The 26747-nt window shown below is 47.1% G+C and overlaps 1 protein-coding gene across 3 annotated transcripts in view; it reads right to left on the bottom strand.

The window, feature by feature from the left end:
• Positions 1-26747, bottom strand: part of DYSF (dysferlin) — a 231419-nt gene that overhangs the window by 155034 nt on the left and 49638 nt on the right. For 2 of the 3 annotated variants that reach the window (XM_027839970.1, XM_027839971.1), the window contains exons 5-14: positions 21193-21307; positions 17683-17775; positions 17150-17349; positions 14515-14643; positions 12185-12247; positions 11751-11801; positions 9558-9588; positions 8726-8841; positions 6914-7040; positions 2132-2235 (exon numbers count right to left, since the gene is read on the bottom strand). In XM_027839970.1, the coding sequence (XP_027695771.1) occupies positions 2132-2235; positions 6914-7040; positions 8726-8841; positions 9558-9588; positions 11751-11801; positions 12185-12247; positions 14515-14643; positions 17150-17349; positions 17683-17775; positions 21193-21307 (1029 nt within the window). The remainder of the gene's footprint in view (positions 1-2131; positions 2236-6913; positions 7041-8725; positions 8842-9557; positions 9589-11750; positions 11802-12184; positions 12248-14514; positions 14644-17149; positions 17350-17682; positions 17776-21192; positions 21308-26747) is intronic. The other variant, XM_027839972.1, reaches the window with a different exon arrangement.

The following is a 26747-nucleotide window of genomic DNA, read 5'->3' as shown; positions in this document are numbered from 1 at the left end:
TTCTTCCTCCCACGCATCTCCCACCTATGAGCAGCTGCATGGTTTGGGGGGTGTTAGGCTTGGGGTCAGCTTGCTGTGCTAGACCCAGGAAGACCTGGGTTTGCATCCCACCTCCCGCCAGCTTTGTGTCTACCGCAGATCATTTCTGAGGCTCAGTTTCCTCATTTAGAAAATGGGGAGAATAAGACCCCACCAGGGTTATTGTGAGCCACAGGTGAGGTCATCTATATAAAATTCTGCAACCTCAGAAGTGCTAGATTCACATCAATAAAGATTATTAGAGTTGTAAAAATGAGGAGTGGAAACTCCGGTGTGGGTTGCAGAGGCAGTTTAAACATTGCCTAGGCCCCAGGGAGGCAGTCAATGGAGAGGGAATAGGATCAGGGCCTAGAAATGAAGTTTGTGACTACCAGGGACTTGCTGGGTGACCTTGGCGGGGGCAGCCTGCTGTAACAGAGTGCTGGCTTGGGAACTGGGGGACCTGGGTTCAAATCCTGCCTCTGACACTTCCTACCAGCATGACCTTGGACAAGTCACTCACCTCTCCTAGCCCCAGCCACCTCAGTCAGGCTATTATAGATCTTTACCAAGAGCCCATATATTGACCAGAGCCTCAGTTTCCTTCCCTGGAAAATGAAGCCTCTGAGTTTCCTTCTAGATCTATGAGTTCATGACTTAATCACTTTGGCCTCAGTTTCTCCATATGCCCAATGAGACTGGTACTTCCTACTCAGAGAAGCAGGAAGAAAAATGGCAAAGTTGGAAAAATCTTTATCTACAATAATACTTTCTCCAACCCGGCCTCCAGAGAGCTGCGGCATCGACATTCTCAGAGTGCAGATCTGACTGCGTCACTCCCCTCCTCAGAAAGATCCAGAGGCTCCCTAGTGCCTCTAGAATAAAACAGCCCATCCTCTGGTGCTAAAATCTTCACAATCCAGCCCCAGTGTCAATTCCTGGACTTAGTTCATGTAAAACACACACACACACACACACACACACACACACACACAGAGTCCACATCCCAGCCAGACTAGCCTCCCTGCTTTTGCTGTCCCTAAATTAAACCATTACCACCAATCAGTCAACATTTATAGAGCACTTTAAAGTATGCAAAGCTATCACCAGGTTACTTGCCTTGATTCTCACAACAACCCTGTGAGGTAGATGTTATCATCCCTATTTGAGAGATGAGAGGTTAATGACTTGTCCAGGGTCACAGAGCTAAGAAGTACTCAAGGCAGGATTTGAACTCTGGTCTTCCTGACTCCCAGCCCTTTACTCAGTAGATGATCCAGGGAACCACCTAGCTACCTCCCATCTCCCACTTCTCTACCTTTGTCCAGGCTGTCCCCAATCATGACCATCTCTTTGAATGTCAGTCAACCTCTGTTCAGCGCTCAGCTTGGGTGCCACCTCTAAGAGGGTTTTCCTAATCTGAATCCCTCACCCACCCTCTGTGCCAGCACTCTCCCCTCCCCTATCCAAAAAAAGAGACTTCATATAGATTTTGTACATATGTTGTATTTACTTGTGTATATACATGTTATCCCCCTCACCTGCCTTCCCTCAATGGTAGGTGAACTCCCTGAGGACCAGAAACGTCCTACTCCTGTCTGTGTACTCCCTATACTTAGCTCAGTGTCTGGTACCTAATGGACTCCTGATAAATGGTGTGTGTGTGTGTGTGTGTGTGTGTGTGTGTGTGTATGTGTGTGTGTATCTGTCTCCTCTCTCTTTCTCTCTCTCTTTCCTTTCTCTCTCTCTCCCTCCCTCCTCTCTCTCTCTCTCTCTTTCTCTTTCTCCCCCCATTCCTCTCCTCTCCTCTTCTCTCTGTCTCTCTGTCTCTCTCTCTCCTCTCTGTCTCTCTCTCTCTGTCTCTCTCTATCTGTCTCTCTGTCTCTTTCTCTCCTCTCTGTGTCTCTCTCTCCTCTCTGTCTCTATCTCTCTCTCCTCTCTGTCCCTGTCTCTGTCTCTCTGTCTCTGTCTCTGTCTCTGTCTCTCTGTCTCTGTCTCTGTCTGTCTGTGTCTCTCTCCTTCCTTCCCCCCCCCCCCACCAACATCCCACAGAGTCTGGCCAGACACAGGTCGTAACTGGCACTTGTGCCACCTCCAAGAGGTGCTTCCTTACCATCCTTCCTGCAAAGCTGACTTCCACAAAGGGGTCAACCAGATTCTTCTTGTTGCTTTCAAACCCAAATATCTGCTTCACGTTGTCCATCACAGCATCATCCACTGGATGGGAAAGAGAAGGCTGGCATCAGTCCTTCTGTCCATTCTCTAAACCCACCAGCCTGTAAAGCTCCTCCTCCTTGACCCTCCCCCACCCCACCCCACCCCCACCCCCAGGGCCTCACTCATTAGACCCAAGAAATGGAAGTCCTCTTCATTGTCTTCCTAATTATCATCACGGTTATCATGCCATGCCATCACTCCATGGCAGGGGGAAAAGATACGCAAATATGCACACAGGCCCCACACTTGGGGCTCCATTTTGACATGGATGAAAAAATGAATGGGTGGATGAATGAATGGAAGAATGAATGGATGGACATACAAATGAACAGATGAATGGATGGATGAATGAATGAATAAAAGAAAGAATGAGTGGATAAATGGACAGATGGATGGATGAAAGAAAGAACGAATTAAAGGCTAAGCAATCACTATGTGGCAGAGAGGCAGTGTGGGGCTGTGGATGGTTAGCCAGGAAGACCTGAGTTTAAGAACTGCCTCGCACATGCTGGTTATGTGACCCTGGACCAGTCACAGCCCCTCAGGGCTCTAGGCAGCTCCCTAAGCTGCAGAGAAGGTGCTGACCTGCACAGGTAAAGGAAGGATTCTCCGCTGGGAGTTCCCTACTCCAATGACCCACAGGTCCAGTCACCATCCCTATCCTAAGATGGGCTGGAGGTAAAGCGAGGCGGGGCTGGGGTCACTCCAGACACTTGCCAGTGAGGGAGCATGTAGGTGCTCACACCCCTGTAGAAGAATCTGGCTCATTCCTCGCTCCTCCCCACCCCAGCACCCCAGGCGCAGGTTCAGGCTTTTTGATCGTGGCGGCAGCAGCGGCTTCTGAACCGTAAAGGAAGAAGCCACATCCTGCCCGGCCTGTTCTAGTTGTAAGCAGGTTGGGTCGGCTCCTGGTGGGGTGATCATGTGTCCCCAGGGACAGCACATTCCCCTGAAAACTTGGGAGCTGCCTTTATCGCAAGGCTGATGTGGCACCCCTTCCTGTCTGCCAGTGCCTCGGCAGTGACCCCTTGGGTCTACATGGGCACCGGACCCCCCAAACCATCCAGGCATCCTGCCCGTGTGATACCTAACAATAACAACAGAACTGGACCTGTCATTTCCTCATCAGAGGGAACTCCCAGATGAAGAAACTTCCTCCGCCAAGGCAGATCACCACCTTCTCTGCAGCTCAGAGTCTTAGAGGCTAGACCACAGCATGTGGAGATTAAGTGACTTGCCCAGGGTCTCACAGCCAACAGATATTGGAGGCAGTGTTAGAGCCCTGGTCTTTCGGGGGGCGGAGCCAAGATGGCGGAGGGAAAGCAGTGACTGTATTGAGCTCTCTCCCAAAGCCCTCCAAATACCTATAAAAATGACTCTAAACAAATTCTAAAGCAGCAGAACCCACAAAAAAGATAGAGTGAAACAAATTTCCTGCCAAAGACAGCCTGGATGATTGATTGGAAAGGTATATCGCACCGGGAGGGGAGAAGAGCACAGTGCGGCGTGGGTGCGCAGGCCGCAGCGACCCTGGAGCAGGCCTCAGAGGACTGAATCGCAGGCAGCTGTGGTGGTTTCCAGACTTCTCAACCCCTCAATGCCAAAGACAACTTAGAGGTCAGTGGGCGAAGTCTGTGACTGCGGTGAGAGAGGAGCTAGGTTTCAGCCGCAAGTCTCGAGTGCGGCCCAGGGCTGCAGCTTTTTCCTGAGCTTCTGGCCCACAGACTGAGGGGGAATCGAGTGGCTGATCAGAGGGGGATTGCAGGGATCTCTTTGCCAGTGCTGAGGCAGGAATCTCTTGCTTTGCCCGTGCTTGGATCTGGGTCACAGTTCTGAGGGGTGGTCCTGGGGCAAGGAAGAGAGCTGGTGCAGTAGAGCTTGTTGTGGTGGTGGAGAGGAAACACCATGCCCCTTATCATACCACCTTGGAAGAACTGAAAATTTACAGGTCCCTAGAAGTACCTCTGAAAACAGCTGTACAAACCCCTGAAGCTTGGGACTGTACATTCTCCACATTGGAAGCAGACTTTTACCTTAACAAAGAGTTTAAAACTCAAGTAATTGGCCAGGATCATGAGTAAGCAGAGCAAAAAGAGTCAGACTATATCATCTTACTTTGGTGACAAAGAAGATCAAAACATACAACCAAAAGAAGATAACAAAGCCAAAGCTCCTACATCCAAAGCCTCCAAGAAAAATATGAATCAGTCCCAGGCCTTGGAAGAGCTCAAAAAGGATTCTGAGAAACAAGTAAGAGAAGTAGAGGAAAAACTGCGAGTGATGCAAGAAAATCATGAAAAACAAGTCAACAGCTTGCTAAAGGAGACCCAAAAAAATACTGAAGAAAATAACACCTTAAAAAAATAGCCTAACCCAAACGGCAAAAGAAGTTCAAAAAGCCAATGAGGAGAAGAATGCCCTAAAAAGCAAAATTGGCCAAATGGAAAAGGAAGTCCAAAAGCTTACTGAAGAAAATACTTCCTTCAAAATTAGAATAGAGCAATTGGAAACTAGTGACTTTATGAGAAATCAAGACACTGTAAAACAAATCCAAAAGGATGAAAAATTAGAAAACAATGTGAAATATCTCATTGGAAAAACAACTGACCTGGAAATAGATCCAGGAGAGAGAATTTAAAAATTATTGGACTATCTGAAAGCCATGATCAAAAAAAGAGCCTAGACATCATCTTTCAAGAAATAATCAAGGAAAACTGTCCTGATATTTTAGAACCAGAGGGCAAAATAGCAATTGAAAGAATCCACCAATCTCCTCCTGAAAGAGATCCCCAAAGGAAAACTCCTAGGAATGTTGTAGCCAAATTCCAGAGTTCCCAGGTCAAGGAGAAAATATTACAAGCAGCCAGAAAGAAACAATTCAAGTATTGTGGAAACACAATCAGGATAACACAATATTTAGCTGCTTCTACATTAAGGGACTGCAGGGCGTGGAATATAATATTCTGGAGAGCAAAGGAGATAGGATTACAACCAAGAATCACCTACCCAGCAAAATTGAGTATAATCCTGCAGGGGAAAAAATGGTCCTTCAGTGAAATAGAGGACTTTCAAGCATGCCTGATGAAAAGATCAGAGTTGAATAGGAAATTTGATTTTCAAATACAAGACTCGAGTGGAACATAAAGAGATAAACGGGAAAGAGAAAATCATAAGAGACTTATTAAGGTTGAACTGTTTACATTCCTGCATGGAAAGATGATATTTGTAACTCATGAGACCTTTGTCAGTATTAGGGTAGTTGGAGGGGAAAAAAAATTATACGTACGTATATATATAGATATAGATAGATAGATAGATGGATAGATAGATAGATAGATAGAAAGATAGATAGATAGATAGAGGGCACAGGGTGAGTTGAAAATGAAGGGGTCCTATCTGGAGAATAAATTTAAGGGGTGAGAGAGGAATATACTAGGAGAAGGAGAAAGGGAGAAGTAGAATGGGGTAAATTATACCACAAAAAAAAAAACAGAAAAGAAAAGGCTCTTACAGTGGAGGAGAAACGGGGGAAGGTGAGAGGGAATGAGTGAATTTTATTCTCATAGGATTTGACTTAAGGAGGGAATAACATACACACTCAATTGAGTATGGAAATCTGTCTTACCCTACAGGAAAATAGGGGAGGAAAGGGACAAGAGAGTAGGGGAATGATAGAGAGGAAAGCAGATTGGGAAAGGGAGTAATCAGAAGCAAATACTTCTGAGAAGGGACAGGGTCAAAAGAAAGAATAAAATAAATGGGTGGGCAGGATAGGATTAAGCGAAATAGAGTTAGTTTTTCACAGCATGTCTACTATGGAAGTGTTTTGCATAACTGCACATATATAACCTGTATTTAGTTGCTTGCCTTATCAATGAGGGTGGGTGGGGAAGGAGGAAGGGAGAAAATTTGGAACCCAAAGTTTTAAAAACACATGTTTAAAAAAATGTTTTCACATGCAACTGGGAAATAAGAAATACAGGAAATGGGGTACAGAAATCCATCCTGCCCTACAGGAAAATAGAAGGGGAAGGGGACAAGAGAAGGGGGGTAGAGATAGAAGGGAAGGCAGACTAGGGGAAGGGGTATTTAGAATGCATGCCATCTTGGGGTGGGGGGAGGGGTGAGATGGGGTGAAAATTTGGAACTCAAAATCTTGTGGAAGTAAATGTTGAAAACAAACAAAAAAATTACCATAAAAAAAATACATGCTAGGTGACTGATATAGGTATCTTGTCAAACAGCTCCTACTGGCTTTTAGATAAGGATGTTTTTGCCTTTCCTTTTATTCTCACTCTGTCCAATAAAATATAAATACAAAAAAAAAAAGAACCCTGGTCTTTCTAATTTTGAGACAGAAATGCAAACACATTTTCATTTACTAATGACCACAATCCAGGCATAAATCCTCTCTTAAACAATGAGCTTTATGAACAGAAGTGGACAAATTCTCTGTGAAGGAATCCAGCCAACCCCAGAGGACCCAAACAGCCAGGCTGCTTCCCCAGATACTGGCTACAATCTCACAGGTACCGTGTAAGAGACAGACGCAGCTCACCCTGCCCCGTCTTCAAAGAGCCATTGACATGAGCGGCTTGTCTTCTGCAGCCCTAGCCCAACTCAGCCGCCCCCTCTCATTGGCCCATCTTCTAAACTCCCAAAAGGCTCCCCGACTCACTCTGGGGCAGATCTTCAGCCCGGAAGACCTTCAGACAAAAATGAGCCCCACGCAGGGCCAAGCCAGTGGGACGGAGGAGATTTCCCTCGACGTCCTCCTTGTCTTCCATGGGCTCTTTCTTTTCTATCTGGGAAGCCAAGCAAACGCCAGACCAGATCCAAATTAACCAAGGGTTAGTTAGGTGGGCTCGCGAGCAGATGCGAGTCTGATGCAGAATGCTGATGGCCGGTTGTTTTTCATTTTGTTTTGTTTTTAAAGGGCTGGAGGGAGACAGAAGACCAAGACTGGGAGTACCAGCCTAGTGGACAAGACAGTTCTATTCTAGTCCTACCACTAACTGGCTGTGAGCCTATGCAAGTCACTCACTCTGGGTCTCCTTCCTGACTCGTCCAACCCAGATGATAATCTCTGCTCACTTCTCAGGGGTTACTGTGAGGATGAAATGATTGGACAGAGGTAAAAGGCCATCCGAGGAGGGCAGAGCCACCTTTAGTCTAAGATGATGATGAATAATAATAATGATAGCTTGCATTTTTAAAGCTCTGTAAGGTTTACAAAGATTAGGTAGATAGATAGACAGATAGATGGGAAGACAAACAGATGATAGACAGAAAGACAGACGACAGAGAGACAGACAGATAGACAGACAGACAGATAGAAAGATAGAGAGAGAGATAGAGAGAAAGAGAGAGAAAGATGGAAAGACAGATGATAGACAGGTAGATAGACAGACAAACAGGATGACAGACAGACAGATCCATAGATATGTAAATAGATAGATGATAGATAGATAAATAGATAGGTAGATAGATAGGCTATAGAAAGGCAGATGACAGACAGGCGATAGAAAGACAGATGACAGACAGAATGAAAGATAGACAGACAGATACATAGAGAGATAGACAGATGACAGATAGACAGATAGATAGACAGACAGGTACATAGAAAGATAGCTAGATAGATATAGATGGATGGATGGAAAGACAGACGATAGAAAGATAGATAAACAGACAGAAAGACAGATGACAGATAGACAGACTGACAGATACATAAATAGATAGATGATAGACAGACTGGCAGACACATAAATAGACAGACAGATGATAGACAGACTGACAGACAGATAGATAGACGATAGACAGAAAGATGACAGATAGACAAAAAGACTGACAGATTGATTGATAGATACATAGATATATAGATAGATGGATAGATAAATAGATAGATGGATAGATAGATAGTGGTTAGGTGACTTGCCAGGGTCACACAGCCAGTAAGCACCGGAGGCTAGATTTGAGCTTAGGGTCTTCCTGACACCCCACCCAGCACTCTATCCCAGGGGCCACCCAGCTGCCTCCTTTGAAAAGGCAAATGAGAGAGTTGGTGGGATTTGTTTCACAGCCACCTAAAAACAACAAGAAACACACACATCCTCTGATGGGGCATGGGTCATCTCAGCTTGCAGGGCTCAGAATGAACATAAGCAGGCAGGCCGTCATAGAGATCAGGTTTGCCAGGTTTGGAGGTGAGGTCCGAAGGAGTTTCCTCCCATGCAGAGTTGTGCTATCTCCCTTGGACATTAGGCTGAATTTTCATTCTATGCTCCCAAGGACTCACTATGTGACCTAGGAGATGTCACTCTCCTCCCAGGGCTCGGTGTCCCCCTCAGTGTGGGGAGCTGCTGCTCCCCAGGTATGGTGCCAGGATACAGGACACAGGATATGATGCCAAGCAGGAAAGCCCTTTTAAAACCACAGGGCCGTGTGTGGCTGTGCGTGCAAGGCCAACATGCCCGAGAAGGCCAGTACTCACAGGGGTTTCATCTCCCGGACCCAGCACAAAAACGCTGACTTTTAAGTAACCTTTGGCCCCAGCTGCGAAGTCATCAGGGTCTGAAAGCAGCAACCACTTCCTGAGATAGGCATGTCCTAGAAGAGAGGGGATACATTAGTGAACACCCTCCCTACCCTCTCCTTAAAATAATGGCTGGGTGCCTGAGAGTCCTGCGCCACTACGCTGCACATAAAGCCCCAAGCCTGGGTGATGTTCAGAGAAGTCTAGGGTTAAGAGGGCCCCAGTGGGTCATGTAAGCCAGACCCCTACTACCAGGCAGGCTCTAGGTTTTGGCAGGCGGCCACAGAAGCTGGAACCTCAGGCCTTCTATCTCTTACTAACCAGCAGATACCTTTGTGAGGTAAAAGGTACTCTCCAAAGTAAAAGTCCCAGACTAGAGAGGCCAATAGAATCAGGAAGGGGACCTCCCACAGGTCATTGAGGGGTGTTTAGAAGATTGGGGGCCCTCCCTGCCCTATGGTAATAGCAACAGGGAGGGTGACCTCAACCTCTCCTAAAGTATACCTAGGGACCCCTATCAGACCTGGGATTCTAGATGGAAAAGGCTGGGATGGAAGGACTCCAGGGGCAGCTGTTTCTATGTGCAGAGGTGTCCGTACTGATTAATCAGTGGAGGGACCCTCTTCCTTATTGGTCTGTAACTCTGAAGCCTAGACAAACGCTTCTCTGCTGAATTTGGAAGCCCACAGAGAAAAGGAGAAAGTGGTCAGTGGAAATCCAAAATGTGGGTCCCAAAGCTTTCCCCAGCACCCCAACTTGGGAAGTAGCCAGAATGGCTCCCTTAACTCACTAGGCTCTGCATAAACTGATCCGATGTCCATCTGGAATTCAAAAGAAAAAAAATGAATGATTAACCTCCCAACCGGGGTCTAGGAGCAAAGGAAGGGCATGCGGGCTCAGAGACGCCAGGGCCAAAAGACGATTAAAATTCCATTTTAAAGAATGGGTGAGGATTAAGTCCATTTTGTAAAACAGAATATTTCAGGGACGTGGAAATTAGTATTTATTGACCCTGAGAATTTTATTGATAGAAATGAAATTATTGGTAATATTTACATAGCACTTCAATGTTTACAAAGAGTATATATACACACACCCATATAACACATACATGTGCAATATAATACATGTATACAACATGCACATTATATATGTATATGTAACATGCATTGTGTTGCACATGTGTTATATACATTGTACATACAATATGTTATATTATGCACATATCATGCATGTAATATATGTATAATATTGTACATATTATACATGTTATGTATATGTACACACACAAATGTTTTTCTTTGTTTGTTTTGGGGAAGGTTGGACCTATGACTTCAGCAGCAGCTGAAACAAAGATGAGCTAGTGGTTAGAATGACCTGAGACCTGAGTTTGAATTCCACCTCAGGCACTTATCAGCTTTGTGACCCCAGGAAAGTTATTTAATTTCTCTGTGCCTCGGTTACCTTATTTGTAAAATGAGGGGTTTAGACTCCATGGCCTTTAAGGGACCTACACCAGCTCTAAATCTATGATTCTATAAACTCCCCCTGCCAATGCAAGCGAGCAACTCATGTGGAGAGTGACTGTGGAGCCCTTAGAGGTTAAGTGACGTGCCCAGGGTCACACAGTCAGTCGGTGTCAGGAAGGTCTGAAGCCAAGATCATTCTTGGACCTCTGGCCACCGTGACCACACATTCTCCCCATTTTATAGACCAGCTAGGGCTGAGAGTGAAATGATTTGCCCATAATGACACAGCTGGTAAACATCTAAGCGGGGATTCACATCCAGGTCTTCCCACCCTCAGTTTTCTCATCTGCAGAATGAGGAGGTAGGATTAAATGACTTCTGAGATCCTTCCCTCTCCAGACCCATGAGCTTATGACTCCACATCCAGTACTCTATTCACAAGGGCAGGAGTCTTCACCTGGGGACTGAGAATTTGCTTTCTTAATGTTTTCATGATTGGATTTCACTAGAAGTAGTTTCCTTCATAATCTTATCAATTTTATTTTATGCATTCAAAAATGCAATTCTGAAGAGGGGTCCACAGGCTTCACCAGACTGTCCCCCAAATGTTTAGAATTGCATTAGGGCATATTGTCTCCCATAAAATAAAAATATATTTTATTTGACTAGTAATGAGAGATGAAAATCTTCCATTTCTTTATTGGTGAATTAGCAGTCATAAAGAGTATTTTTAAATTACCTAACCAGACAAGAGAACAGTGAGCTGGGCTTGCAGTCACAAAGGACCTGAGTTCAAGTCTCACCTCTGATATATATGCATTTTGTGACCTTAGGTAAGTCACTGAACCTCCTTAAGACTATAAATTGCAGAGAAGGTGCCAGGACTCAGTGGGAGCCCTCCCCTCCCAGTGGAGGCATAGAAGAACAAAATCCATCCTTCAAGTCTCCATGATCTAGATTCCCACGCGTGTCTTCCATGACACACTCAATGATCCACATGAGCATTAAGCATGTGGTTTTTTTCTCCAGGGTAGGTTTTCAGCCCCAGCACAGTCCCCCTCCCCTCTCTACTGTTCCTTACCCCTCCCCCCACAAAGCATGCATTTAGACCCCCATGCCAACTCTAACCAGCTCAGGAAAGCCAATTGTGGGACATTCAGTGTGAGTAGCTACACCTCGAAAATCAGCAAATGCTGTTGTTCTGTTGATTGTCTAGACTTAAAAAAGTGAAGAAGAAAATACTAATTATGCAAATTAAATTTAAAGGCGTGTTGTGAGTATTTTTTTCCCTTGGAGATCTGGTTGTTAAGTATTTACCAGCACACCCTTGTGTATATCCTCAGCCTCAGAGAATGGGAGCTCAGGAAATCCAGTTGTGTGTGTATGTGTGTGAATATGCACATGTGTGTACGCACATGTGTATATTACAAAGCCAAAGACAAATGATTTGTGGATTATCCACACACCCCTTGAGGCATAATTGAGAGATGGTGATAAGCAAAGACAATAATTACCCGAAACTCCCCAATAAGAGCATCTGTCCTGAGTGATCGAGAATCAACTACCTGGAAGAAGGGAAAAAAATTAAAACACATAAAAATGGCTGCCAAACCAACTTGTATGTGCGAAGGTGACATTCTGAACCTAAATATAAGACTCCACATTTATCGCTATTACATTTCATCTTACTAGTAGCTCCTTATTCTGAGCTGTTGAGATCTTTTTGGTCCTAAAAGGCTACCTATCCCTCCAAGGTTTATGTCATCTGAAAATCTGATAGCCACCCCCCACCCCCCATGCATGTGCTTTGTCTTAATCCTGAATAAAAATAGTCAGCAGTCTTCAATGTTATTTTATGCATGTTCAGGCATTCCCTCTCTCTCTCTGTCTCTCTCTCTCTGTCTCTCTCTCTCTCTCTGTCTCTCTCTCTCTCTCTCCCCCCACTTACTGTGATACCGATGATTTCATCAAACAGCTCCAATGGAGAATCAAAGACATTGAAGAAAAGGGTCTGTCAAAAACACATTAAGGAAGAACCAGTCATTATTCACAGGTCGGCAATGGCGGAGGAAGGGAGGAGGAGGTGGAGGTTGGGGGCTGGTGAGATACAATACACACAAGATCATTCATACTCTTTGACTCAAGTCTCCTCAATGACTAAAGTTATATCCTAAGGCTCTTAGTAATTTTGGTGCCAAGGGCAAATAACACAAATCAACTTTGTAATTCATGAGATGAAAGTCATTTAAGAATTCAGACAAATTTAGCTGAGCAGGAGGGGAAACTAGTCATTCTACTGGCTTCTGGCTGCAAAAAGAGCAAATATTTAAAATTTTTGCACTCTGTAAATTTCAGCACCCTGCAACAAAGCCTGGATCACCCTACCCTAGTTTCACCTCCACCCTGAAGAGATTATTAAAGGGGAGGAAAGACCGACCTGTACCAAAATATTCATAATGGCTTTCTTTGAAATAGTGAAAAATGGGAAAAGGGGAGACATGCTAACTGACTTCAGGTATTTGAAAGGTTGTCACGCAAAAGAGGAAGGTGGATTGGTCTAATTCTGCTTAGTTACAAAGAGAAGTACTAGGAGCAATGAGCGTAAGTTACAAAGAGGCAGATTTAGATTTAATGTCATTTTTTAAAATTCTTAATCATCAGTGCTGTCCTGAAGTGGGACAAGGGCCACTGTGGGTAGCGGGTTCTCCCTCCATGGAGGTCTTTGGGCAGTGAATGAATGCTCTCTTGTCAGGGATGTTGGAAAAGGAGTTTCTGATCAGTTGTAGGCTGAGGTCCCCACTGCCCCTAAATTTCTAAGATTCTGTGAAACATCCACCCCAAGGAAGAGGAAGCCCTGTTAAAGTTCTCCAACAATGACTGACCATAATGAGGAGGTGACCCCGGGCTGCCAGCCCTGCCCTCAAGGAGCTCACAGTTGCAGTAAGACAAGACTTTAGTGTTTCAGAGCTGTAAGGAACCTTAGAGGACTAGGTCTTAGAGACTACAGGTCTCATCAATCAATCAACAAATCAGGAAGTATTTATTGAACACCTACTATGTGACAGACACTTTGAGAACAAAGAAAAGTATTTCTTAAACACCTACTAAGTGCTGGGCACTTTGAGAACAAAGAAAAAAGGAAACATCCCCTCCCTCAAGGAAACAACATGTATACATATTATTATAGACCAAACAGGTGCTAAATAAATACAAGATAATTTGATAGGACTCTAAGGAGAATGGAGGAGAGGGGAGTAAGTAGTTGACCAGTCTTCTAATAGCCTGTCAGATGCTCCCTCCTTAGCCAGGTCAAGCCACGTCCACTCTTCCATCAAGGAAAAATTCTCTCAAAAATTACAGCAGAATTTCCCTGAAAAAATCCCTTCCTTCTTCCCAGGCTCTGAATCTGAACTCCCTGCTCTGCATCTTCTCCGAGGTGTGTTACGTTGATGTTCTGAGCTATTCTGTAAGGAATTATCCAGGGGAGGAGAGAGCCAACCTTCAGAGCGGAGACCCAGACCACCCTCTTCAAGGCAGTGTCACCCTTTAACTCTACCAGTCTGCGCCCTCCCATGACTCCCCATGGCTCTCTTGGTTCAGGCCTGGGTACAGATTTTTCTTCCTATGAGCTTATCTTGGTAAGACCAAGCCTGGCTTTCCAGAAGAGGCTGTCCTAGCAATTAATGGGGACAGGCCAACCATCCCTCATGGGTTCATGGCTCTGGAGTCGGAAGGCCATTGCATCCAACCACCCCACACATACGCACACATACATACCCATTTTACAGATGAGGAAGCTGAGGCTTAAGAGGTTAAGTGACTTCACACAGCCTGTAAGCTCTAGGTGGGATTTGAACCCAGACCTGCCTTACTCCAAGACCTGCACCCTCTTCTATATTGTGGCACAGAAGGAACCCCAGACTCTCAAAGGTTACGCCAATGAAGTGTGGGCTGTGGTAGGTCTCACAGGCTGGAAGGGCCCTATATAAATGAGCACCTACCATGTGAAGACCAGCCCTCAGGGCTTCCTAGGAGATGGGATAAAGGCAGACTCATCACCAAAGGGTTGGCCACTAGGTGATGGGGCATTTTATTATCTTATTTATTTGTTGGTTTATTATCATTTTGGGTTTAACGCCAAGGCTCAACACTCACAAGAAATGACTCCAGATCTGGAGAGAAAAGTCCCAGAATATCAACTCAAATGGCAACAGTGAACTTTCTCCCACCACCACCACCACGAGAGTTGAGGGAAGGTTCCCACGATGTGTCTCTTACCTCATCAAAGACTGGACTGTTTCCTTTTCGGATTCTCGTCCTCTTGGTCTGACCAGAAGCCATGACCTTGACCACCGGCCGGATGTTCACCCCAGGTAACTGGCGTCCCTCTATCACCTGGACCCTGATCTGCAGGCAGAGATACAGGTCCACAGGGAGGCAGGGAGACATCCCAAGATCCGGGAGGGGAAACAGGAAGGAGGAAAAGATATTTTCTGAGACAGTCAAGGCACATTCAAGAACTAATCCCCCTAAAGGCCAAAGGATGAATGATCCAAAAGGTCATTAAAAGAAGAGTTAGGAATAAAATAATTAACAACACACCCCTTTCTCCAAGGTCACTCATGTTTCTGAAATTCAGTGGTTCTGTATAAGTAAAGAGGCCAGGTTATCTATGACAGGGACCCTATCCTAAAGGAATGGGTAGATGGATGAATATGTAGATAAATTTATCAGGGAGGAGATAATGAGATTTAGATATCTGAACAGATGGAATGGTAGATAGATATGAATGGGCAGAGATAGATAGATACATAGATACATAGATATGGATAGATAAATATAAAGAGATGGATGGTTGTTTTCCTTCGTTATCAAAGAGGACCAAAGTGACATCGCTATGTCGGGGTCAAGTTTCAGTGTGTCCCGCTGTGGCTGATCAGACCAATACGAGCTCGGAATGTTCTACCACAAGTCGGGCACAAATAGTCCATGTGAACATTTGGAATGGATTGATAGACAGACAGATAGAGATGGACGGACATAGACAGATGGATGGACAGAGATATATCAATAGATAGATATAGATAGATGGGTGAAAAGAGAGGTGGATGGGGGCAGCTAGGTGGCACGGTGGACAGAGCACCAGCCCTGAAGTCAGGAGGACCTGAGTTCAAATCCAGCCTCAGACCAAACATTTGACACTTACTAGCTGTGTGACCCTGGGCAAGTCACTTAACCCCAACTGCCTAAGCAAAAAAAAAAAAGAGAGAGAGAGAGAGAGAGAGAGGTGGATGGATAGATGATGATGGATAGATAAAGAGATGAACAGATATTCAGAAAGATATATGAACAGATGGACAGAAGTATGAAGGAAATAGATAAATGGACCTCATAGTTAGAGCTGGAAGAGAATTTAGATGGTAGCTTGTCCACTCCCTACATTTTACAGATGAGAAAACAGCCTGGGGAAGCCAGCATTCTATCTCCTGTCACTGAGCTAGCTGCCTTGTATATACATCACCTCATTAGATCCTGACACTAATGCCCTTTCTACTATCTATCATCTTCTATTTGTCTATCTCTCTTTACATCTGTCAGCATATTTGTCTATCTTTCTATCCACCCATTCACCCATCTATCTATCTATCTACCTATCCATCATCCATCCATCCATCCATCTATCCATCCTGTCTATTTATATATCTTCCATTGAGTGAAAAGATCAAGATTTAGATGGATAGACAGATAGGGATAGATAGACATAGATGGGTGGATGGATGGATGGAAACAATATTCTCCCCAGGAAGTCATCCAATCTCAATTGCAGCCCTCTAGTGATGGGGAGCTCACTACCTCCTGAGGTACCCAGTCCCACATTTGGGCATCTTTACTTCTTCCTGCCCATGCATGTGTCATTCCCCAAGTCTAGAATTCTCTCCCCTCTCACCTCTACCTCTTGGAGCCCCTGGATTCCCTCAGCACTGAGCTCAACAGCTGCCTCCCACAGGACACCTTTCTGATGACTCTCTTGCTAGAATTCACCCCGCCTCCCCAGTGACTTTGTCCATATTTTATACATATTTGCTTCTTGCTCTTTTAGAACAGGGGTTGTTTTCATTTTTGTCTTTTCATGCCCAGTGCTCACCTCAGAGTCTGGCACGTAGTAGGACTATAATAAATGCTAGTTCATTTAAATTGAATTGAATGGATTCGGAATCAGAAAGTCCGAGTTCAAATCCCAGCTCTGCCCCCTACGTGTTCTTGAGCAAATCACGTAACCTCTGCGGACACCTCAGGTTCCTCATCTATAAAGCAAAGGGGCTGATCTCAATGACCTCTGAGGTTCCTCCCAGCTCTAAATCTAGGATTGACCTTCTGGCAACCTGTCACTTAACCTCTCCAAGGCTCAGTTTTCTCATCTGTAAAATGGGATGATAATACCACCTCCTTCCCGGGATTGTTGTAAGGATCCGGTGAGCTAACACATGAAAATAGCTTTGCAGACCTTACTTGAAGAATTAGCTAAATGTTAGCTATTGTGATGGAAAGATAAACCTCAGACTGAAACATTTTGGCTGAGACACAGCAGAACTATGAAGGCGCTCTGTAATTCCATCCTCATAGAGCACTTTGGACCCCATCCCAGAGCCTCAGTTACTGACTAGCCAAAATACTCAATTATTAAGACCTAATGGTCCACGTCATGGACCCAAAAATAGCACTTTTCATGCGGTTTTCCGGCATGCCATACTCTGCAATCTATATGTCTAACTTCTGCAATTTAATAAAGGCCTTTCCTTGTCTCAGGGATGCCTTGTGGTACGTACTGAGCAGGTACTGATTGGCTACGAGAGAAGCAGAAAGACAGAGAGGCGGGCAGACAGACAGACAGACAGACTCCCCCCGTGGTCACCTGGAAGTCCTGAGGCTTGTCCGACAACAGCTTCTTGGAGGTGCCTCTCTTCCTCTTGACCCCTGGATGATGCGGTGCTGGGTGCGGGGAAAGCTTCTTCTGGGCTGCGGGTGCCCCAGGCCTGGGGGAAGCACTCTTGTCCTGAGACGGCTCTGTCTCATCTCCAGTGAGACCCTGGTCTTCTGGGTCTTCCTCTCCCCCTGTGTTTGCCCAGCCGCCAACGGGGAGAGAGGGAGACTGTGAGAGGCGGTCAGCCCTGGCCCCCCATCACGAGTCCTTGAATCCCAAGACCCCCCGGGCACCTCACCCCTGCCACCCCGCATCCCGTAGAAATGAAGTGAGCCGAGAGGGTGATGAGGAAGACAGCAGATACCCTCAGCTGGAACTGCAGAGACGTCAGTTGAGTTAGCAGACAGTTGGAAGAGTGAAGATGGCCCGTGCCCACCCCGCGCTGCCGGATGAAGGTGAGTGAGGAGTTACACGGGGAAGAGAAGGCGGTGGGAGGTGGGGCAGGGCCCCAGCTCCTCTCTCACCCACGGGGGCTGGCCACTTCCTCCCTGAGTATCTGGTGTCGACGGTGCTTTCACTCAGCAGGGACCATGTCTCCTCATGGCTCTGTCCCACACCTAGCACAGGGCAGGGCGCAGACCCCCGGAGAGCAGGTGAAGGCCACGGCCGGCCGAGCCAGCCTTCCCTCCCTTCTCCTTTCCCCGGCCCCCTCCCCGGTCACTTCTCTCCTGCTCTCCTTCCAAATCTGGCGGGCAGTCTGCCGCCTCCAGGAAGCTTCCCTGATTAGCCCCTCCGGGCCTCAGCTTCTTCAAGCGTCAGCTAATAAATGTGAATTCCTCCATAAAACTCCATGAAGTCTTTGGATTCAATTGGTCCACCCACCTAACCAGAAAAATCAATTTCTCCTATCTTTCAAGAGCCCCCCATCTTCCACGGCACCTCCTCTGACTACCCCCCTTTGTCCCAATGCATCTCACCCTTCTCTGAAGTCCTCACTCTGGCATTCAAGACCCTTCACATGAGGCACAAACCCACATTTGCAACTTTATCTCACACCACTCTCCTACACCAGTCACACTAAATGACTCTTTATTCTCAGTCCATGAGTTTGCCACGATGTCCAGCTTCTGTACCTTTGCTTAGGCTGTCCCCCCTGCCTGGAATGCCTTCCCCTCCCACCTTCCCTTAGTAAAGTCGTCTTCTCCCCCCAAACGCTGGTCTAAGAACACTGGCCTCCTTGCTGTACCTTGCATGTTCACTGGCTGTCCCCCACCTACAATTCTCTCCCTCCTCATCTCTGCCTCCCTGGCTTCCTTTGAGGCCCAGAAAGAAGCCTTTTCTTAACCCCCTTCATTCCAGTGCGCTCCCTCTGTGACTGTCTCCAGTTTGTCCTGCATATATCTTGTGTGACCATGACTGGATGCTGTCTTCTCCCATTAGACTGTAAGCTCCCTGAGGGCAAGAGCTGTCTTTTGCCATTCTTGGTGTCCCCAGCACTTAGCAGAGCCCCAGGCACGTGGTGAGTATTTAACAAATGCTTACTTAAGACTGACCCTGCCTGGAGCCAAGCTCAGAGGGCGCCTCCTCTGAGAAGCCTTCCAGGATCCCTCTCCCCAAGTTGAAAATGAGCTCTCCTTCAGACCTCAAGCAGCACTGGCCCGTACCTGTCATCTGAAGCATGTTCTAGTTCTTATGAAGGGCAAAGTGAGTAGGGAGTTGGACTCGGGGCCAGGAAGACTCGGGTTCGGATTCTACCCCATCCACAGGCCGGCTGCGTACCACTCACTTAACCCCTCTGGGCATCAGTCAGCTCTCTAAGGTTGTGAGTGGTAAAGGAGGCACTAGCTGGCATCAGGTTTTGGCATTTGGATTTTGTTTTGGTTTTTGGCAGAGATACTGGAGCAGTTTGCCATTTCCTTCTCCAGCTCATTTTACAGATGAGGAAACTGAGGCAAACAGGGTGAAGAGACTTGCCCAGGGTCACAGTGTCCGAGGCTGGATTTGAACTCAGGTCTTCCTGACTCCGGGCCCCCCACTCTATCCACTGCACCAGCCAGAGGCTCTAACAAAACTGAACACTAAATAATCATAATGACGAAGCATAGCCCTGGAAAAGATATGAGAAAATGAGCCTCCCTCGCTCCCTCCTTTGCTGAGGTGGGGGACTAGGGGTGTGGAATACCACAGATCTGTCAAACTGGTTGGAAGCGGCGGCCCTCTTTGCCCAGCTGCTCTTTTTCTCTTTATTTTGTATTCTTTATTACGAGGGATAACTGGATAGGGAAGGGGCAGAGGGATGTACTGGGAAATGAAGGTATTATTAAAATGAAATTGGCTAGCATTTCTACGATAGCACTCACTATGTACCAGGCGCTGTGCTAAGCACTTTACTAAGATGACCTCATTTGATCTTCACAACCACCCTGGGAGGGAGATGCTGGTATTATCTCCATTTTACAGTTGAGGAAACTGAGGCAGACAGGGGTTAAGTGACTTGCCCAGGGTCACCCAGCTAGTTAGTGTCCTCCTGACTCTGGGCCCAGAGCTCTAGCCACAAAGCCACCAGCAGCATTGGAATAAAAAAGATCTATATTGGCATTCTGCCTCTGACCTAGAGTGACTGAACCTCTCTGCCTCTGTTTCCCCATCTAAAAAATGGGGATGGTAATCGCGCCCACCTCCCAGGGCTGTGGAAGGCGTCCTGCAAGCCTTGAAGGGCAGGTCTCCAGGAGGCGTCTTCCCTCCTGGATCACCAGAGCAGGGCCAGGGGGAAAGACGCTGCGGCTGCAGAACCGACGCTCTGGGCTGCAGACCTAGTCTCACCAGCCACGGGCTGTGTGGCCTTCAGCAGGGCCACGTCCGCCCGGACTCAGCTGGGGAGGGTAATCCGCGCCCGGCTTCCTGAGTTCGAATGCAGTGAATAAGTGACCTCCCAGGTGGAGCTGCTGTTGGGGGGGTGTTGGTTTATTCTCTGTCCAGAGCCCTGATTTCATCAGCTCTGGGACCTTCTGGGTCGGTAAACTCCCTCCACCAATGCAGATCAGCCGCTTTGTCTGGGCTTCTCCGCCTCAGGGAGCTGCCTGGGGGCAGTGAGACTTACTCGGGTTCAGGACTTCTGTCTATCCACTCTACTGCCTCTCCAAATAGCGGCTTTGTGATATAAAATGACCAAGTGGACGTCCAGCCCGTGTCCAGTCACAGGGAGCTCACTATCTCACAGGAGCCTGGCAACCCCACATTCCAAGGATCAGCCCATTTTACAAATGAGGAACTTAGGGCTTAAGAGGCAAGTAACTTGCCCAGGATCACATGGCAATAGAGTAACAAAAGAGGGGGTCCGGACCCAGGTCGTCCTGACGCGCAGCCCAGCATTCCATCCCCGGGCTCAAAACTGCACAAACAGCGGCTCTCATTATCAAAGGAGAGGATGATTGTACGAATGTTCTGCAGACCTTAATGCGTTGTAGGATCGTGACATGATGATATTCAACCTGGGTGACAAGCCGCTGCGTGGCCAGGCAGGTAACAGATGCTTGCGAGCTGACCCACTAAACGATTTACAACGGGCTGGTCACTTAGAAGAAAGGCAGTCTGGCCTAGTGGTTAGAGAGCTGGGCCTGGAGTCAGGCAGCCCTGGGTTCAAATCCTTCCTCTGACCCTACAGGCTAGGCCATCTGAGGCAAGAAAAACCTCTCAGGGCCCCCGGCTGGCTCTCTGAGACATAAATGATGCCCATCTGCCAATCTGCCCATCAGTGGGAGGAATTTCCATCCCAGGAGTTTCTCCTGATCTAATGAAATTGTAAGTCTTGAACAATAATTGATCTGTGCTCCCATTCGCCATCACCCCCAAATCCATTCAATCCATTGTGGGGGACAGCCACTGAAGCATTTTTCCAGGTGTTTCGGCCAGCAGGGGACATGACTGGCCATGCTTTGTCCCCGGCCCGGAGTTGGGGGGACCCTGCTCAGGGACACCCAGGAAGCCTGGGGGGTCACTAGATTACTAAGCAGGCAGACGAGGGTGGTCCTTACCAGCCCCGGAGTCCATCTCAGTCAGGGTAGGTGAGGTGTCCCGCGGTGGAGGGGACGGGAACAGGGGTGCAGCTCCGGGAGGAGGGATGTAAGATGCCTGCAGCACCAGAGTTGCCTGGAAGAGAGAGGACGAGGATCAGGGTCGCCAGGGGCACCACCCCCAGCCCCCCGGCCGAGATAGAGGCTGCGATGAGGTCTGAGGGACAATGAGGGGAGGCAAAGCCATCCCCACAGGGCACGTCAGGCCCCAGCCCCGCCCTGGCTCCCCGAGGAAGAGGAGGCATCATGGATTGTGGCTCCAGTGAGGGGAGGGATCTCAGAGATCATCTAGTGCAACCCCATCATTCTACAGCTGAGGACACTGAGACCAAGCAGGTTAAGTGACTTGCCCAAGGTCATGAAGTTAAGTGTCCAAAGCAGAATTTGAATCCAAGTCCTCAAAACCAATACCATTGTCCCACGGTACCCCCTCTTCAAACCCCTTGTGACTCTGTTTCCCTCCTAGCCTGGGCCTCCTTTCACTTCCCATAGTTACTCTTTGATGGGGGAAATAGGAGAGCATAGAATTCAATCTTTTTCCAATCACAGAGCTCTGCACACACTAAGTGCTTAATAAATGATTGTTGAAACTAGTTCAATTCAAATGAAAGAAACTGATTTTAATCCATTAATAGCTCGTATTAATACGATGTTTAAAGGTTTGCAAAGCTCCTTAGAGACATTAGGACATTTGGTCTTCACAACAACCTTATCAACAAGCATTCATTAAACACCCACTGTATGCCAGCTACTATACTAGGTTCCAAGGTCAGTTGAATTCTATCCAATGAGTATTGATTAAGCGCCCACTGTGGGCCAGCCATTTACTAGGTACCATGGTTACAAATTCAGTAGAATTCTATCCAATCCAATAAGCATTAATTAAGCACCTACTATGTGCTAAGCATTGTGCTAGGTGGTGCGTCCAGCGTATAGGGTTTAGGTTTTTTTTTTCTTTCAGAGAGCTAGTTGTTAAACCTTTACCAGCACACCACTGGACACAAAAATAAATGCAATCAAATTTGAGGAGAGACCGAGAACATTAAGCTTAAGGGAGATCCTGCTGGGCTTCCTGGAGGAGGAAGCACAGCCTTGAATTAAGAAAAGGATTCTCAGAGGAAGAGGGAAGAGGGAGGGCTCTCCAGGCATGGAGGACAGAAGAATCATGAATTGGGTCGGCTGCCATGGGCAGCGTGTGCATGAAGGGCAGTGAAGTGAATGAAGCCTGAGACAGGATTCGAAGAGGGCGGAGGGAAACGAGGAGAAAGATAAACTTTCTCATGTGAGGGAAGGGGTGCCAGACCCTGCCTCAGGCGGTCAGCATGAAGGCCCCATGCTCCTCCATGAAAGGACAGAAAGGAGAAGGTTTGCCCTCCTCTCCCTCTTTGATTAGGTCAGAAGGGGACGGCTGTTCTTATTTGTGCCTTTTGTGATCATATCCCATCCATTTTTCCATACAGGGTTTCCCAAAAGCCTAGCTTCCCACTGCTCTAAGATTTTGGGGACACCCTGTATATCTTCTCCTCCACTTTTCCTCCTCATGCAGCCATGCCTTGTAATGAAGATTTAAAAAGAGGGGAGCAGGGAAGCCATCTGGCCAATCCACACACCCACCATGTTGGAACATATTTTTATTTTAAAACTTATTTTACAGGATCACAAAATATTGGAGCTGGGACCAGCCCAGGGTTCTAGATTATCCTTATGGCCTGGACCCTGTGGACAATCTGGTGATGCCCATGGGCCCTTTCTTGGAAGGATGTTTATAAATTTGTAAAATAAAATACACATGATTACAAAGGGGAACCAGTATATTGAATAGAGCTGGTTTAGAATGGATGCTCGCTGAGGGCAGGCGAAGACCATCTTTCTTTTTGCTTGTATTTGTATCCCAAGCAGGCAGTGCCTGGCACATAGTCATCACTCAGTAAATGTTTACTGACCCCCAGCCATAATTTCATAATTTCAATTATGAAAATATTTGTTCTTTTAAAAGCTCACGGACCCCAGCTTAGGAACGCCCGACATTCTAGTCCAGTCCCTTCCTTTTTTACAGACGTGCCCAAGGTCATCGAGTTGTCTCAGCATCACAGTTTCAAAGAGGGCAGGCACCTTGTGGACCATCTCATCCATCCTTCTGGCCCTGCCCTTGTTGTCTGGGCGACCTGGGGAAAGTCATGCTTCCTCTGGAACCTCATCCGAAAAATGAACCAAATAATCCCGAAGGCCCCTTCTCCCTGTAAATCCTATGATCAACTGAAACCCTGTTAAGTCTGGGAAGTAGGAAACTGGAGAGAAGGGATGCGGGGAGGTCAGCAAGAGGTTCATTTGGTGCTACTACCAAAAGCACCACTAGATGTCGCCCGTTGACCAACCCAAGCTCAATCACTTCTATGAGATGTTGAAAGGCAATTATCGGTGAAACGATGCTGACCCCACAGGGAAGTAGATGGGGACGAAATGGGCCAGAGAGAGATACCAGACTTTGGAAATCTCCCCGAGGATGAAGAGGAGGAAAGATCACAAGAGGTAGTATGGGGTAGTGGGGAAAGCCTCCATTCTGGAACCAGACCCTTGAGGTCCATGGTCAGTCAACAAGCATTTACTGTTTTATATTTATTATAATAAGTTCCTACTGCGTACCAGGCACCATTCAGCTCCTCTACCTGTGTGTCTTTGGGCAAGTCCCTCTCCCTCTCTGGGCCTCAGTTTCCTCATCTATAAAATGAAGGGGTTGAACTGGAAGACCTCCAAAGTGCCTTCCAGCCCTAGGTTTGGGACACCCTGATCGTGATGTGCACGATGCACATTTCAGGTGCTCCAACCCCTCCCCCGGGCCTCGGAAGCCTGGTCACGGCATGGAGGTGAACCTGGGTGTCACAGGCAGTGGGGGGGGGATAGAAAGTGCTGAACCTGGAACCAAGAAGACCTGGGTTTGATTTCCACCACAGATACATACAGCAGTGTGATCCAGGGAAAGTCTCTGTGAGCCTCAGTTTACTTATCTGTGTAAGGATGGAGCTGACTGACATTTATTCAGTCAAGACACCCCACTGCCCTTAAAATAAGTGATGAAATGACCAATCAGTCAGAGGCTTTGGACCAAGCCTTTCCAATGAGAGCGGTGCTACGCAAGAATCCTGTCTGTATAAACCAGAGAAACTTGGTTGTGCCCCACGGGCTGTGTATAAATTCTCCAGCTAGTTAAAAGTGGAAGAATTCCAGAGCCTGGAACAAGCGTGACTTTACAGCACACCTCTTGGGGGGAAGGAGAAGCCTCAGCTTTGGTCTGGGCTGGGTCACTCATTCCGGCTTTAGCCAAAGAAGGACTTTGCAAATGACAAAAGGTCCGAGAACATCGTACGTGCCATTGTCCTATGGGTGTCCTCTAGCGGTATCCCTGGATCATCTGACAGCAGTCTGCATTTGAGCCAAAGGCAGACTGAATGAAATCATTCATTACATTTAAGGGGGATTTACTCACCCCACGAATCTGAGAAAAGAACTTCCAGCAACCAGCGGCTGTGAGTTACTCTCTTGTCTCACGTGCTCGCTTTCCCCTGGACTCTCTATGTGCTTGTGGGGGAGACGTTTTGTACCCATTGTTCTTTCTGTTTCTAAAAGTTCCTTAAGGCTGGTTGACATTCTCAACTAATCATCTTTGGGGAGAAGCACACCAGGTGGGGCTCAAGCCAATGACGTTAGAATCACCCTGACACTCCAGAATCCTGGGGAGGGGGAGATGTAGACAAGGTCTAGGCACCCGACTCATCAGTGGGAGCAGAAATTGAAAGAAGGATCCTAAGAGCTTACATGAGCTGTATCCGTAAGACCGGCACAATAACAGCACCTACTTCAATGAGATCTAAATGCACAGTCCCAGGACCGCAGAGGCGGGTGCTGGGTCTATCAGCCTGGCTCAGTGAGGACAGAGGGCCATCACCTCAGGGCTCATAAGGGATCTGGGAAGACCCCGGGTGAGGAAGCTGATGGCCAAAGGGGAAGTCACTGGCCCAGGGTCACCCAGGTACAAGCGCAAGGCTAGAAGTCTAACCTGCACGCTGTAATTCCAAATCCAGAGCCCTGGCATCCTCACTCCACACCCTCTGGCCGCTGAAGGAGTGCCTGTTTTGATTTTAGTAACTCACAAGCACAACCTGGAAGCCCTGGGCAAGCCCTGACGTGATAAGTGGGAGATGCACTCACATCTAAAAACCACAGCTCTTTTGAATCGATCGATCAATAAGCCCTAGTTAAGGACCTACTGTGTGCCAGGCACTGCGCTGGGGACACCAAGGCAGAAATGAAACAGTCCCTGCCCTCCAGGAGCTTTCATTCTAAAAAAGGGGGAGACTGTACCTACATATGTAAGTATAGACAGAACATATATACAAAAGATTACAAGGCAATTTGGGAAGGGAGGGCATGAGCAGCTGGAGGACCCCCCCTCAAAAAAAAAGGCTTCAGGTACAACAAGGCAGCATTGAGCTGTGCATTTATTAAGCACCTACTATGTGCCAGGCACTAAGCATAGAGCTTTACAAATATTATCACATTTGAGCCTCAAAACTGTCCTTGGAAGTAGGTGCTATTATTATCCTCATTTTATAGATGAGGAAACTGAGGCAGAGAGAAATTGAGTAACTTGCTCAGGATCACACACCCCGTAAGTGTCTGAGGCAGATTTGAACTCAGGTCCTCCTGACCCCAGGGCTAGTGCTTTATGCACTGTGCCACCTAGCTGCCCCTAAAAATTCTTAATGCAGTTTTAGAGTATTAGCACTTAAAATGACAATAAGACTTTTTGAGATACCCGGTAGAATGAGTTGGTTGAACACTGGTTAGGAAGGGCTTTAAAAGCCAAACAAAAGAATTTATGTTTGAACCTGGAGGCAATGGGGAGCCATGGGAGTTTAGAAAAGTCACTGAAGGACACAGAGGTATCAAATTCACCTCCTCCAGGAAGCCTCCTTGGCTTCATCCCAACTGATGGGGAACAAGCCTTCCCCTGGATTGATGTGGTCTGTTCATTTTATACTTCCTTTGTTTGTACCTGTTAGCATCCTGTTTTGTGGTCATAATTCTTTCATTCATCAACACGTATTTATTCATTCATTCTAAGCTTTTTCCTTTTTTTCCAGAGGATCTGGGTTCACATCTAGCCTCTGAAAGTTACTAGCTGTGTGACTCTGTAACCTGTCTGTGCCTCAGTTCTGATGCCCTCTTTCTCCTCTTCAGACTCCTTCCCTTTGTGATCTCATCAGGTCCCCTTGGGTTCAAATCCCACTGCTTCATGACCTTGGACAAGTCACCTGTGATGACTCCCCCTTCCCAAGCGGTGATCCCACTTCCCTGTGACTGTCAAGGGCGCCATCATCTACAAAATGAAGGGATTGGGGGCCTCTTCCAGGCCTGAATCTATGATCCACCCCACCCCCAATCACTCTACGGAGCTCCCCAAGAATCAGAGTGGGGTAGGGAGGAGGGAAGGGAAGGCACAGCTCCCCCCTAGCCTG

Source organism: Vombatus ursinus, unplaced genomic scaffold, assembly GCF_900497805.2.
Source record: "Vombatus ursinus unplaced genomic scaffold, bare-nosed wombat genome assembly UNPS02014837.1, whole genome shotgun sequence".
Taxonomy (NCBI): Eukaryota; Metazoa; Chordata; class Mammalia; order Diprotodontia; family Vombatidae; genus Vombatus; species Vombatus ursinus.
The sequence above is the reverse complement of the archived record's forward strand: the minus strand, read 5'-3'. Positions and strand labels throughout refer to the sequence as shown.